Source organism: Cygnus atratus, chromosome Z (genome assembly GCF_013377495.2).
Source record: "Cygnus atratus isolate AKBS03 ecotype Queensland, Australia chromosome Z, CAtr_DNAZoo_HiC_assembly, whole genome shotgun sequence".
NCBI classification, from domain to species: domain Eukaryota; kingdom Metazoa; phylum Chordata; class Aves; order Anseriformes; family Anatidae; genus Cygnus; species Cygnus atratus.
The window spans coordinates 24,884,455-24,897,663 of NC_066396.1; the positions used below are offsets into that span (position 1 = coordinate 24,884,455).

Here is a 13,209-nt window from a genome sequence, read left to right on the forward strand (position 1 = left end):
TAGGGGCCAAGTTAGTATTTTGGCTACACAAAAATAAAACGGCCTGTGCCCCGTAGAGGCCAGAGGGCCGGGCAGCAGCGTGCTTAAGGTTTGTGTTTGGACATCTTTTGGATTTTTTTTTTTGGAGTGTTTGGACAATTTTGGAAATTTTTTTGTGCTTGGACATCTTTTAACTTTCCTTCCCGCCCAGGCACGCCAGGGGCCGGTCAGCCCAGCCGTTACAACAAACGCCTCACGGCCGGCCCGCGTTGCCGCGGCGACGGCACCACCGGGCGGCGGGGCGGGGCGGGGCGGGGCGGACCGAGTTCCGTCCCCCCCCCCGTCACGTGGCCATCCCGCCCCGTGCCCGGTGCTTGGCGGGGGGTGTGTGCCGTGCCGTGCCGTGCCGGTAAGTTTGTCGGAGCGGGCAGCGAGCGGCGACATGTCCGGTAACGGGCACAGCTACGGCGAGCAGGCCGGCGAGGCAGCGCCCGAGCTGGCTCAGGAGGCGGCGCCCACCACGGCCCCTTCGTTGCCCGCGGCCTTCGGGCTCTTCAGCAGCGACACCAAGAAGTAAGGAAGGGGACGAGGCGGGACCGGCAGCGGGGTCGGGCGGTGAGGGGCGGCCGGGCCTCCCCGGGACGCGTTTCCGGGCCGGGCTCGGGCGGCGGGGAGAGGATGGGCGGTGAGGGATGAGGGAGGAGAGCGGGCCTCAGCGCCTCGTCGCGCCGCGGGGAAGTTCGTGTGGCGGCGTTTGGCGTGCGCCCGGGGCTGTGGAGCTTTTTTTTGGGGGCGGGGAGGGGGAGGTTTTTTTTTTCTTCATAAAAAGCTTTTTATCAGTTTTGTTAGCCGGCCGCGTTGGCGCTAGTTTCGTTTTGCCTTCCTGTGGGTCTTAAGAAGCGCTCGGAAGTTTGTCTGTGGGAGCTGGGGACGTGGTTGGCCGTGACGAGGTGGCTGGTGTGAAATGGGAGGGAGTTAACACGGTCCGGCTCTTGGTCAGAAGTCAAAATGAGGAAATAGGCAGGGGGAAGGAGAAAAAAAAAAAGAAAAAAAAGAAAGGAAACAGTCTAAAGTGCACTGACACCGAAAACCTTTAGCTCCTTAAAGGAAAAGTGACTTGGAGCGACAAAAAATGCCTCTGGGAAGGATCAAGAGGCTTGCCAAGCTGGAATGGTATCCTACAACAAATCGGAAATCTATTCCTAGAGCGACCAGTAAAAAGGACCATAAACTTAGGTCTCGTGTACATTAGGAAATCAATCATCTGTTCTTCAGTTTGATTGTTCTGCGCAAAGAGAGCATCCGTGCTTAGAAACCTCGACTGATCTGTTTATTTTTATGCCACACTGAAGTAAATCACAACAAGGCGAAGCTGCTGTGATTCTCATGCTTGTCTCCTTGAGACAGCAGCTGATAGGCCTCCTCAGTTTTCCATACAAGTCATACTTCTCTTCATCTGCTATTCTTCTACATCTTTTGCTTTTTCATTCTGTTCCAATTAAAACTTTCAGTGATCTAGCATGGATGCCCTAATGACTTGTGTTTGTGTCTGACTTATGTTGCTTGCGCCCTGCTTTTGTCGTTCCTTTCTGTGGAAACAACTTTGTGCTTTATTTTTTAACCATTGTTCTTCTTACACTTTTCTGCAGAGTACCCCGATCCTTGATCATGGCTGTAGTTCTATATATAAACTCATTTCATCCTAGATTTCAGACTGTTTTGCAGGCTTAGTATATTTGTCAATGTTTCTGCACCTGTGGGAACCAAAGTAAGTAATTCTACCTGAGGCTGTCCAATGGTAGCAGAAATACAGCTCTGGGGTCCTGAGGCTTTGTGTGTACGTGTTTGTGTATGAATTTCTGAATATGGAAGAACCAGAGTAGCTAAGTAGCTCATGATATGTGCGTGTGCCTTTCTAATTTGTGTTCCAGGCTTGCTTCTTTATTAAAAGGAGGGGAGAGAAGATCCATGAAGGGGCTTGAGAAGAAACCAGGTTTTGATCTCGGTGGTCTTTGCAGCTGACAAAGAAGTCCTTGTTGAAACAGGAAGTTTGCCCTGATTTGAAACTATGTGGTAAACTCCTAGTCTGTGTAAGAGATTTTGAGAAATGAACACTGCAGGAAAGCTCTCCTAATAGGCCCCAAACTCCTTACTGAGAAACAAACAAAATTTCTTACACCTCGAGCTGAAATGGAAACCTTCTCAGGACAGTGCCTGTAGCCCGTGTTGAAGACATGGTGTCTTCTTGGTTTGTGTTCTTTAAACTGGTCAGATCTGATCCCTCTCTAGTGTGTGCACAGAGAAGTGCAAGATGTGTGTCTGTGTCTTGCATTTTCAAGGACAGAAGTAGTACGATATTCCTCTAGTGAAATTCAAGTTACTCTTGGGGCTCTTCACGTTCGCTGCTCTCTCTTGGCTGGCACTCAGCACTGCTGTATTTGATCTTAGGTGTGCCTATGTTCCATATCGTGATGTTTCAGTGCGTTGTGAGCTTCTTGGTTGCTGGAGAAGGAGAAATTGTCCTTAGACAGAGGGGCATGTAATGTACGGCTCAGGCTGTCCCTAGACTAACTGTTTGACCAGAGACCCAAACTTGCCTGTTGCAAGTTAATCTCAACGATGTCACATGGTTAGAGTGTTACTGTCAAGACACTATCATAAACACTTAAAACCAACAAAGAATATAGGCTTTTTTGTTTTCTGTCTTCATGTATTTGTCATGAAGTGAAAGCAAGCTAAAGTATAATGCTTCTGAAAAAAACAAGTTGTTTATAGGGTTGTGTTGTCTCTAGTCTTGCAGAGTATAGAAGGGTGTATGACAAGTTTCTCAAAGATGCACGAATGGATATCAGTAGTCTTAAATCTGAAGTCTGAAGTTGACCTAATATAAACTATTTGTCCTAAATGTCGTCTTTTTGTCTGTTCAGTAGAAGTGCACAGCTGAAGTACTTACCACATAAAAGTTCTGAGCATACTTTGGTGTCAAATGCCCATGTTTTTCACTCTTCTGCTAAAGCTGACTTTTTAAATTTTAGCAATTCTAGGATTTGTTCATTAGTTTTTAATTACAAATAGAATCTTCATTTAACAAACGTAGTGTTTTCTCAACACGTTAGTGCTGTGGTTTGATTGGGACACAATGTCAACATTGAAAATATTTCAGGGCCTTGAAAGTTCTGTTGTGAAGACATCTTGAATCTGAGTAAGTGGAAGGTTTGACAGTGAGAAGATTAGTAAGGATGAAATAGTTCATTGAAATAGTTAACTTGCCATAGCCAAGTAGCAAGAGGTTGCATGTGCCATGTGCAAATATGTTTCTCACTATTTAATACATTGTATGTATCCAGTGCAATGAAAAAAAAAAAGAGATTGTCAAAACAAAACTCTTGTTTGCATCATTCAGGTAACCAGGTAAATGTTCAGGATAAAAAAGCGAGGAAAGATGTATTTTTTGCTAAACTCTGTTATAAAGTTTATCATTAAGTGTAGTATGTACGTAAGGAACTGTTTTCCTGATGGTTATGGCTAAATGGAAACTTCTTGAATGAGAAGTCTCACAACAAATATGAGGCTGGGCCTACTCATTACTCAAGAGTATTGAAACCTGACTAAAGAGACAGTACATACCAAACAGGATGTTATATTTATGTGTTGCTTAAAAAAAAAAAAAGCAAAAGAACAACAAAAAACAACTGACCACCAACAAAAAAAACACAAGACCAACCTTTTGGTTAGTTACATCATTAAAATAAATAAGAAATGAGTCTGTGTGCAGATGGTAGAATTCTTGTCTTTGTGCTCATTCTTTTGAATATCTCAATAACCGAATAGTTAAAAGATTTTATGTACCTGAGATGAGTCAGTCTAAACTTAGAATCTTTTTGTGCTGAACAGGTCCCATAGCATGACTAGAGATGGCTATTTCTTTCATCTCTCCTTCCCCTGTATTGATCATATGAATTAACATATATGTTATTCCCTTTACAGAGCTTGTATAATTACATTTTTTGAATTTATTCATGTATCCTGGTAGGCAGTCTGTCTGTGAACAGGTTATGTTTCAGGCACAGGTCTCTGTAAGTGCTCCAGATGTGCTTACATTCATATGTTCTGCATTTCTTAGAAAGAAAAAGCATCAGGTTGTGGGCCACCAGAATAATGGAAATGTTCTGCAGTCATGTCTTTGCCCAGAACAGGGCTGTTCAGTAGGAGGAGGAAATTGCTGAGAGGTAAACAATATAGACAAGCTGAATCCAATCTGTGGACCACAGGCTGTTTTTCCATGCCCTGGATTAGTGGAAGCAATGAAGTAAGAACTTTCTAAGTGGAAGACTGTCAAAATTGTATCTGTAGCATGGAGAGAGAGTTTCACAGAATGGTTAAGGATGGAAAGAACCTCTGGAGGCCATCTGGTCCAACCCCTGCTCAAGCAGGGACACACATAGCAGGTTGCCCAGGACCATGTCCTGTTGTCTTCTGAGTAACTGCAAGGAGGGTGGCTCCACAACTGTCTGGGCCACCTCTGCCAGTGCTTTGTCACCTGCACAGCACAGAAATGCTACCTGGTGTTCAGGGAGAACCTCCTGTGTTCTGGCAAGGAATGTCAAGGACAACAAGAAGGGCTTCTTCAAATACATCAGTAGAAAAAGGAAGACTGGGGAAAATGTCGTCTTGCTGCTGAATGGGGAGGATGCCCTGGTGACAAAGGATAGAGAAGGCAGAGTTGCTGAATGTCTTTTTTGCTTCAATTTTTACTGGTAAGATCAGCCCTCAGGAATCTCGGGCCCTGGAGACAAGAGAGGAAGTCTGAAGAAAGGAGGACGTTCCCTTGGTTGAAGAGGATGGAGTCAGAGATGATTTAAACAAACTTGACATCCACAAATCCATGGGACCCGATGGAGTGCACCCACGGGTGCTGAGAGAGCTTGCTGATGTTGTTGCTAGGCTATTCTCCATCATCTTTGAAAGGCTGTGGAGAACAGGGGAGGTGCCTGAGGTCTGGAAGAAAGCCAATGCCACGCCAGTCTTCAAAAAGGACGAGAAGGAGGACTCAGGAAACTACAGGCCAGTCAGAACTGGCCTCCATCCCTGGACAGGTGATGGAGCAGCTCATCCTGGAGGTCATCTCCAAGCATGTGGAGGAAAAGGAGGTGATCAGGAGTAGTCAGCATGCATTCCCCAAGGGGAAATCGTGCTTAACCAATCTGAGAGCCTTCCGTGATTGAATGACTGGCTGGGTAGATTGGGGAGAGCGGTGGCTGTGTCTACCTTGACTTCAGCAAGGCTTTTGACACTGTCTCCCACAACATCCTCATAGGTAAGCTCAGGAGGTGTGGTGTAGATGAGTGGATGGTGAGTTGGAATGGCAATTGGCTGGATGACAGAGCTTAGAGGGGTTGTGCTTAGAGGTGCAGAATCTAGTTGGAGGCCTGTAGCTAGCGGTGTCCCCCAGGGGTCAGTACTGGGTCCAGTGTTGTTCACCTTACTCATCAATGAACTGGACGAAGGGACAGAGTGCACCCTCAGCAAGTTTTCTGACGACACAAAGCTCGGAGGAGTGGCTGATAACCCAGAGGGCTGTGCTGCCTTTCAGAGGGACCTCGACAGGCTGGAGGGTTGGGTGGAGAGGAACCTCATGAAGTTCAACAAGGGCAAGTGCAGGGTCCTGCACCTAGGGAGGAATAACCCCAAGCACCAGTACAGGCTGGGGGCTGACCTGCTGGAGACCAGCTCTGCGGAGAGAGACCTGGGAGTCCTGGTGGGCAGCAGGCTGACCATGAGCCAGCACTGTGCCCTTGTGTCCAATAAGGCCAACAGTGTCCTGGGTTGCATTCGGAAGAGTGTTGCCAGCAGGTCAAGGGAGGTGATCCTCCCCCTCTACTCAGCCCTGGTAAGGCCACACCTGGAGTACTGTGTCCAGTTCTGGGCTCCCCAGTGCAAGAGGGACGTGGAGCTACTGGAGCGAGTCCAGAGGAGGGCTACGAAGATGATGAGAGGACCGGAGCATCTGTTGTATGAGGACAGGCTGAGAGAGCTGGGCCTCTTTAGCCTGGAAAAGAGAAGACCAAGGGGAGACCTCATCAATGTGTATAAATATCCAAGGGGAGGGTGTTGAGGGGATGGAGCCAGTCTCTTTTCAGTTGTGGCCAGTGACAGGACGAGAGGCAAGGGGCACAAACTGAAGCACAGGAGGTTCTGGCTGAATATGAGAGGGCACTTCTGTACTGTGAGGGTGACAGAGCACTGGCACAGGTTGCCCAGAGAGGCTGTGGCGTCTCCTTCTCTGGAGATGTTCAAAACCTGCCTGGATGCCTTCCTGTGCCATGTGCTCTAGGTGATCCTGCTCGGCAGGGTGTTTGGACCAGATGATCTTCAGAGGCCCCTTCCAACCCTGCCCATTATGTGATTGTGTGATTCTGGTTTGTGCCCATTGCCTCTTATCCTGGCACTGGACGCCACTGAAAAGACCCTGGTTCCATCCTCTTTGCACCACCCCTTCGGGTATTTGCATACATGAGTAAGACCCTCCCTGAACCTCCTCTTCTCCAGGCTGAACAGGCTCAGGTCTCTCAGCGTCACTTTATAGGAGAGGTGCTTCAGTTCCTTGATCATCTTGGTGGCCTTCTGGCCTCTTTCCAGTATGTCCCGGTCTGTCTTATATCAGGGGCCCAGAACTGGACACAGCACTCCAGGTGCAGCCTCACCAGCCCTGAGTAGAGGGCTGGGATCGCCTCTCTTGACCTGCTGGCGATACTTTGCCTAATGCAGCCAAGAATACCATTCTTCTTAGCAGCAAGGGCACATCGCTGGCTCATGTTCAGCTTGGTGCTCACCAGCAACCACAGGTCTGTTCCTGCAGAGCTGCTCTCCAGATGGGTGGCCCCCAGCCTGTCCTGGTGCCTGGGGTTGTTCCTCCCCAAAGGCAGCCCTCTGCACTTGTTGAACTTCATGGAACTCTTGTCAGCCCACCTCTCCGGCGTGTTGAGGTCCCTCTGGATGGCAGTATAGCCTTCTGGTGAATCAGCTGCTCCCCCTGGTTTCGTGTCATCCACAAATGTACTGAGGGTGCACTCTACCCCACTGTCCAGCTCATTACTGAAGATGTTAAACAGGACTGGACCCAGTGTTGACCCCTGGGGTATGCTGCTCATTCCTGGCCTCCAACCAGACTTTGCACCACCGAGCACTACCCTCTAGGCCCAGCTGTTCAACCAGGTTTTGATCCACCACACTGTCTGCTCATCCAGCCCATGCTTCAGCAGCTTCCCTAGGAGGATCTTACGGGGGACAGTGTCAGATTTCTTCGTGGAGTCCAGGAAGACAATACCCACTGCTCCCCACTCTCATCCAGATGCATTTTTATGCAGATCACTTAAGTTAATGGGGTCAGTTTTTATGGTTACATTGCCTGCCATTGCTCCATGTAAGGGCATGAAATGTCTAACCACTTTTCAGTTTTAAAGGAAAACTAGAAAGAATAAGTAACACAGAAACCACATTAGTTGCATGTGCTAGGCTGCAGCTATTACTGTTAATTCCAGGAAGATGGAGGACTCTCATGTATATTAATCACTTTTTAAAAAAGAAAGTTATTTACTTGTAATATTAAAATATAGTAATGTTTGGTTCTTGGAGATGATATGAATTCAATGACAGAATTTTTTGTTGCTGTATCTAAATCAAATGTAAAAAACTTTCAGGTGAACTGTATGAGTAACATCAGCAGGTAGTAATAAGTATAGTATTGAAACAGATGGCAAAATTTATAACAAGCATTTTCAACTTTACTGATTTGCATCTTTAAACTATATTCCTGCCAAGTAAAATACATTTGTAATTTATTAGAGTTTTTCCTGCAGATCTGGCTTAAGCATTCTGTTGAGCTATTCATCAGGAAACTCGGCAGGACTGCAAACCCATTTTTTTCTGCTGAGATTTGCAAGCTTGTTTTGCTGAGAGCTGATCTAAGGTAGTGATTTCATTAAGATACTCATTCCCCAATTCTCTGTGCAGAAGACTTTTCCAAATTCATCAGAGCTAGAAACTTGCTTTCAACAGCTGCCAGAGATGTTCTTGGAGTCTTAAATTGATTTAGTTTTGCCTTGGCATATCCTGTTCAACCAGTCATGGAAAGCTTGTATAGACTGCCATTTATGAAATTCTTGGAGGAGAGTCCAGCCCTAATATTCAAACTTGATGCATACTGTAGCTCATTGGCAAGTCTGCTTTCTTTCCCCATCTGTTTAGATGGCACTCTGCCCACTCGTATGGTGATATGCCAGCTTCACTAGGATGTACAGGCCAGCGAAGATGAATGGTTTGGGTGAAATGATGACTCTACAAGATAAAATCTGGTCCATGTAGTTGGTACCACAACAGGATCTAAATGCCGTATATGAACAGGAGCATAGTATGGCAGAGCACTTCTCGAGCTGAAATTGGCTAGATCTGATGGAAAGTGAGACGCAGTGAATGTTTTCTTATTGCCACGCACTTGGCACATATGAGGATGCAAGCGATGAACTGTTGATTTGCTGCGATTCTCTGTGATGCAGACATAAAATTTTTTTTTGAAGCTTTCATATCTTTTCAGAAAGATGCTAGTTTAAGGTCTTCACTGTGGCTGCTGCGTATTTATTATGCTTATGTCATATATTTGCTGTAGACAGTTGCTATGATCTGCGTTATGAATGGCATTAAAATGTCTTTTGTAATGTTGTTACAATATAAGGTTGGCAAAAAAATTCACGATTTTCTTAGCTCTGCTTTTCTGAGGATTATCTTTGCCTGGTCCCTTCTTCTTCCTAGTAATTTTCTTAATTTGAGAAAACCGGAATTCTTTTGTCATTTAAATATTTCTGGCATTCTGGTAGAAGATGAATGGCAGTACACTTTAATGCTCTTAAGCAGTGTTTCTGAAATGTTAGCATATATCTGTGAATATGTTAACGCTGTTGTAGATTCTGGCAGTGACAGCACCACCTTTTTGGTATCTTTAAAGGAAGCCTCGTCATTTTCAGGAATGCTGGTACTGCTCCTCTTTCTCTTATAATCCCTTTATATCTGTCAATACTTCTAAGTGATCTACAGATGTCTGCATACTCTGACCACTCGTCTGTTCAAGACAGGCTGTAAATGGACACAGCTGTTTAAGTGGCAACAGGCCAGGTGCCACAAAGGATGATTTTTCTCTTTCAGAAACTACTGTGGTGTTGGGGGTGTTGGCCCTATCAGAAGAGGTTGTACACAGTGGTGTTGCTTGATCGTCTGAAAGGACGACAGGAAGCAACCTTTCTTATGACTGTGTGAAGTAGGGTCTTTTAACTACTGCAGTGTCAACAGATAACTTTAGATTAAATCATAGTCCTCTCCAGAAGATCTTTCAAACTACTTTGTCATACTAGCTGCTGTCTGGGCAGAGATTTTAAAGTGTAGGTTATTTACACTGATGTTCATGGCAGTAGCACCTTTCAGATGTTCATGCTCTGGGTTGCTCAAGCGTAGGTCAGGTAGCAGCATAGTTTGGCAGAAGTGAGCTGGAAAGATGTTTTATCCAGTGTTAACTTCATGCTTTTCTGTATGTTTGCTTACTGAGAAGGAGGAGACTGTACCAAAATTGTCCAGATTGCAAGTGCTTTGAGAATGGTGGCACAGCAATCATTAAACAAGTTAATTTTCTTGGTGGTTTAACTATAACCTGTCTTGGTCTTCTTTGTGTCTCTCAGATATTGTAGTTATTCTCTTTTTTCATGCATCTCTGTCTGCCTTTTAAAACTATGAAGTTCACTTTTTGAGCAGTATCCTTGCTTTTCAGATTGAAAAATAAGTTAGTTATGGCTTAAAAGAAAACAGGAGATATCTGATCTCATTATTTCTCTCTAAACCACAGTACACATGAATTGTCTACCTTTAAATAATAGTTGAAATCTAAGGTGGTGTTATGAATTAACAATAATAAATATAAATAGTGTTGTAATGAAAGAAGATAGCAATACTGAATAGCACCACAAGATGTCATTCAAACAGTTTGTGGTATAGAACAAAATGCTCACAGTGAAATGTGAATTTCTTAATTTCCTGCTAGAGGAAGAATCCAAATCAACAGCAAAATAAACTCAAATCACAATATGTGTTTGCTGCTGTTTTAGCTTCCATGTTATACAGCTCCAAAATAAATTTGCATTTCTCTTTAAGTGTTAAATTCAGTTTTGTAGAGTTTATGTAATTGTCTGAGCTAGATTAAGCCAATTTATTTTAAGGATTTTGCAGCTCCTCTAAACTGTAAAAAGCTGATTTTTGGTGTGTGTGTGAAATCTTCCATCGGACTTCATTACTACAGAAGCGCCAAAGACAGTTAATTTGTGCTGTCAGTCTGGATTTCGTGTTTCAAACCTGGTAACATTCATAGTATTTTGAACTTCATGTTGGAAACATTTTGTTATGAGGCTGCAGGTAAAATAAAATAAAAAAAAAAAAGTCAGTATAATGTGGTTGAAAATATGTAATCCGGACTGAGGTTTCCTAAAGACTGAATGTAAGAACAGTGTGGTTGATGTGTAGGTGAACATATGTTGCAGTTGTAGAATTTAAAACACAAAATGCATTGTTAAAACTTCTTAAATGGGACATGTGTAACTTCTGTTCTCATTCTGTAACAGGTGGTTCAGTGGGATTAAAAATAGTGAAGTTTGCTTCCTTCTGTGCTGTGGATTTGTTTGGTATTTCTTGTATCTTACCTATGCAGTAATCTAGTGCTCTCATTGCAAATGAAGAGCCTGATCTGACCATGAGTTCTTTAAATAAAGTTCTTTTCCTGTATTCAGAGGTGATAAAACAGATCCCAGCTTATTGGGGCATACATATGGAATGGAGAGTCATAATTAAATTCATATTTCATAAAAACACAGGCTGATAAATTTTAATGAGTAAAGATTTTTGTAGATGAAGAATCATTGGTGTTTTTTTCTTGCCAGTTGGGCTTCAGTTGCTGGTTTTGATATTTATGAAATTTCTGCTTTTTGTGAGGAAAACCTTAACGTTTGTGGCTAACTTCTTTCAGTAACTGTGTATGTTAGAAATGCAGCAATTAATAACAATGTATGTGTTTTTTATTATGGTGTTACTAAAAGAGAACAGGAGATGCAATAAAAGTATGTCTTAACAGTGTGACTAAATGTTCTATTAATAGTAATTTTTTGGAATAAGTAGGTGCAGTGGCAAGTTATTTGTAGCAGGTCATGGTTTAGTATTTTGCTGCAGATGAAATAATTACTGCACTTAGAGCTTTATGATAGTTCCTATAAGAAGACAGAAACAGAGGGAAGAGGCCTAGATTTATCACTGGCATAGCTGATTTAAACCTTAATGATGTACGCATACCTACCCTTTTTGGCAGTTTTTTGTGTTTGTTTTGACAGAGATGGATGGAGTTGTTCAGCAGAAACTGAGATCCAAGTTTTGATCTAGGCAAGAGGCCAGTTTTTGTGACCAAGTGTGCACTGACAAGAATATGACCTATTTTTTAGTTGTTCTTCAGTTGCTGTTGGTGGTGAATTGAAATGGAGAATAATGGTCAGGTTCCTTTACAGCTGAGTTCCACATCCTGCTCTGTTGCTCAGCTTCTGGCGTAAGATCCAGGCTGTTAATATAATTCAATAGCATGTTATCTTGAATGCTGAGTTCTAGGTTTCTGGGCTTTTATTTTGGCATATGGGGGTGATTTTTTTTTTACACATAAGTGAATCAAGTGATCATGAAAGAGATTAAGAACTTTGTTTTCTTTCTTAGAGTAGCATCTAGAAGATTAGTACTAACCTGTAGATCTATCATAGACCCTTTCATATTTATAGTCCTGTCACATCCAAAAATGTTGCAAAGACATAAAAACAAAACAAAAAACAGTGCTTTGAGGTGGGAAGACAAATGATCTTAAAGGCTAGTCACAAAATGTAAAAACTTCAGAAGAAAATTAGAAATCATCAGCTTCTACTTAACATATTCTCTTTGAATCTCTGGTCAAATCATTATATTGAGGAGTAGAACTTTGTGGTGGTAAAGATTACAAAGGTAGCTGAATACCAGATCATTAGTGTGTTAATATTAACTGAAAAAAAGGCTTACAGCCTTTTTTTTTGGCAGGTGATGTACAAATAATAAGTGTGTTTCATAGAGTGTTCAAGTTGTATATGGATATAGTATTTCTAATTAAAGCCACATACTAGTGCTTTAAAAACTATGCAGTTTCTTAGGACAGTGGGGATGTATTATAGAGGTAAAGATGTTTAACTATAACTATGGGAAACGTCATTGCATTCTTAGATGCAGCAGTTGTCAGACAGGTAAGATTCCTGGTTTTTTGTTCCGTGACTGGGGGAAAAGCACAATGAGAGAAAGCAGTTTCACCCCTTCTTACTGTCAGGATGGAAAATGAGCTCACAGGCAGTATATTTTCCATGAAATTTTTTTATTTGCACCTCTTGTTGTTGGGATGAATACTGTCCTGCTTAGAATAGTTAAGTATCGTCCATAACTATCAGATTAGGCTACTTTAAACCTGATTTTGCTGATGAGGTAATGGAATTTATATGTCAGTTACCTGCAATGTGTATGTAACTCTGTAGGCTAAAATCACCCTCAAAGTTTTAGCAGGGAGAGGTGAAAGTATTGATGTAGCGGGACAGTTGCCTGTGCTTTCATGAGTTTCAGGCAGGTAGACATGTAAGTGATAAAGGCATTATTGTCTAATGTTGTGCGCTGAAGAACTGTCACTTCAGAGGAATTAATGAGTATAGAAACACGAACAACACTGTGAAGCTTTTTTTTTTTTTGGGGGGGGGGGGGAATTCCCTTAAGTCTTCTTACTATTCAGAAGATAAAAATATTGTGGAAGTGTACAATAAATTATACTATGAAAGACTGAAATGTATTTGCCTTTACTCTTGTTCGAGGCTGCTGATAAGAGTTGTTTTTGGAGGAAAGTGACGTTTGAAATCTACATAGGATATTCGTTTCTAGAAATTAAAACAGCAAGGGAGTGGGTATCCTGTTACATAATAAGATTATAAGATTTTCTTTTCTGAGTAGACTTCCATCTCAGCAGGCAAGCTTGGTTGAGTGCTGTGGTCTTTTTTTAAACACTGTACTTCAAAGGATGGAACAAAATTCTACAGTGCTGGGTAAAATAATTGAGGTTTCTTATACTATTAAATCTGCTTTTAAAGGGGGAAACCT

At 42.9% G+C, this 13,209-nt stretch overlaps 1 protein-coding gene across 2 annotated transcripts in view; it reads left to right on the top strand.

The window, feature by feature from the left end:
• The first annotated feature begins 256 nt into the window (after positions 1 to 256).
• AP3B1 (adaptor related protein complex 3 subunit beta 1) overlaps positions 257 to 13,209 on the top strand; it is a 172,705-nt gene continuing 159,752 nt past the window's right edge. For both annotated transcript variants that reach the window (XM_035553476.2, XM_035553475.2), the window contains exon 1: positions 257 to 552. In XM_035553476.2, coding sequence (XP_035409369.1) covers positions 422 to 552 — 131 coding nt within the window. In that variant the 5' untranslated portion in view covers positions 257 to 421. The remainder of the gene's footprint in view (positions 553 to 13,209) is intronic.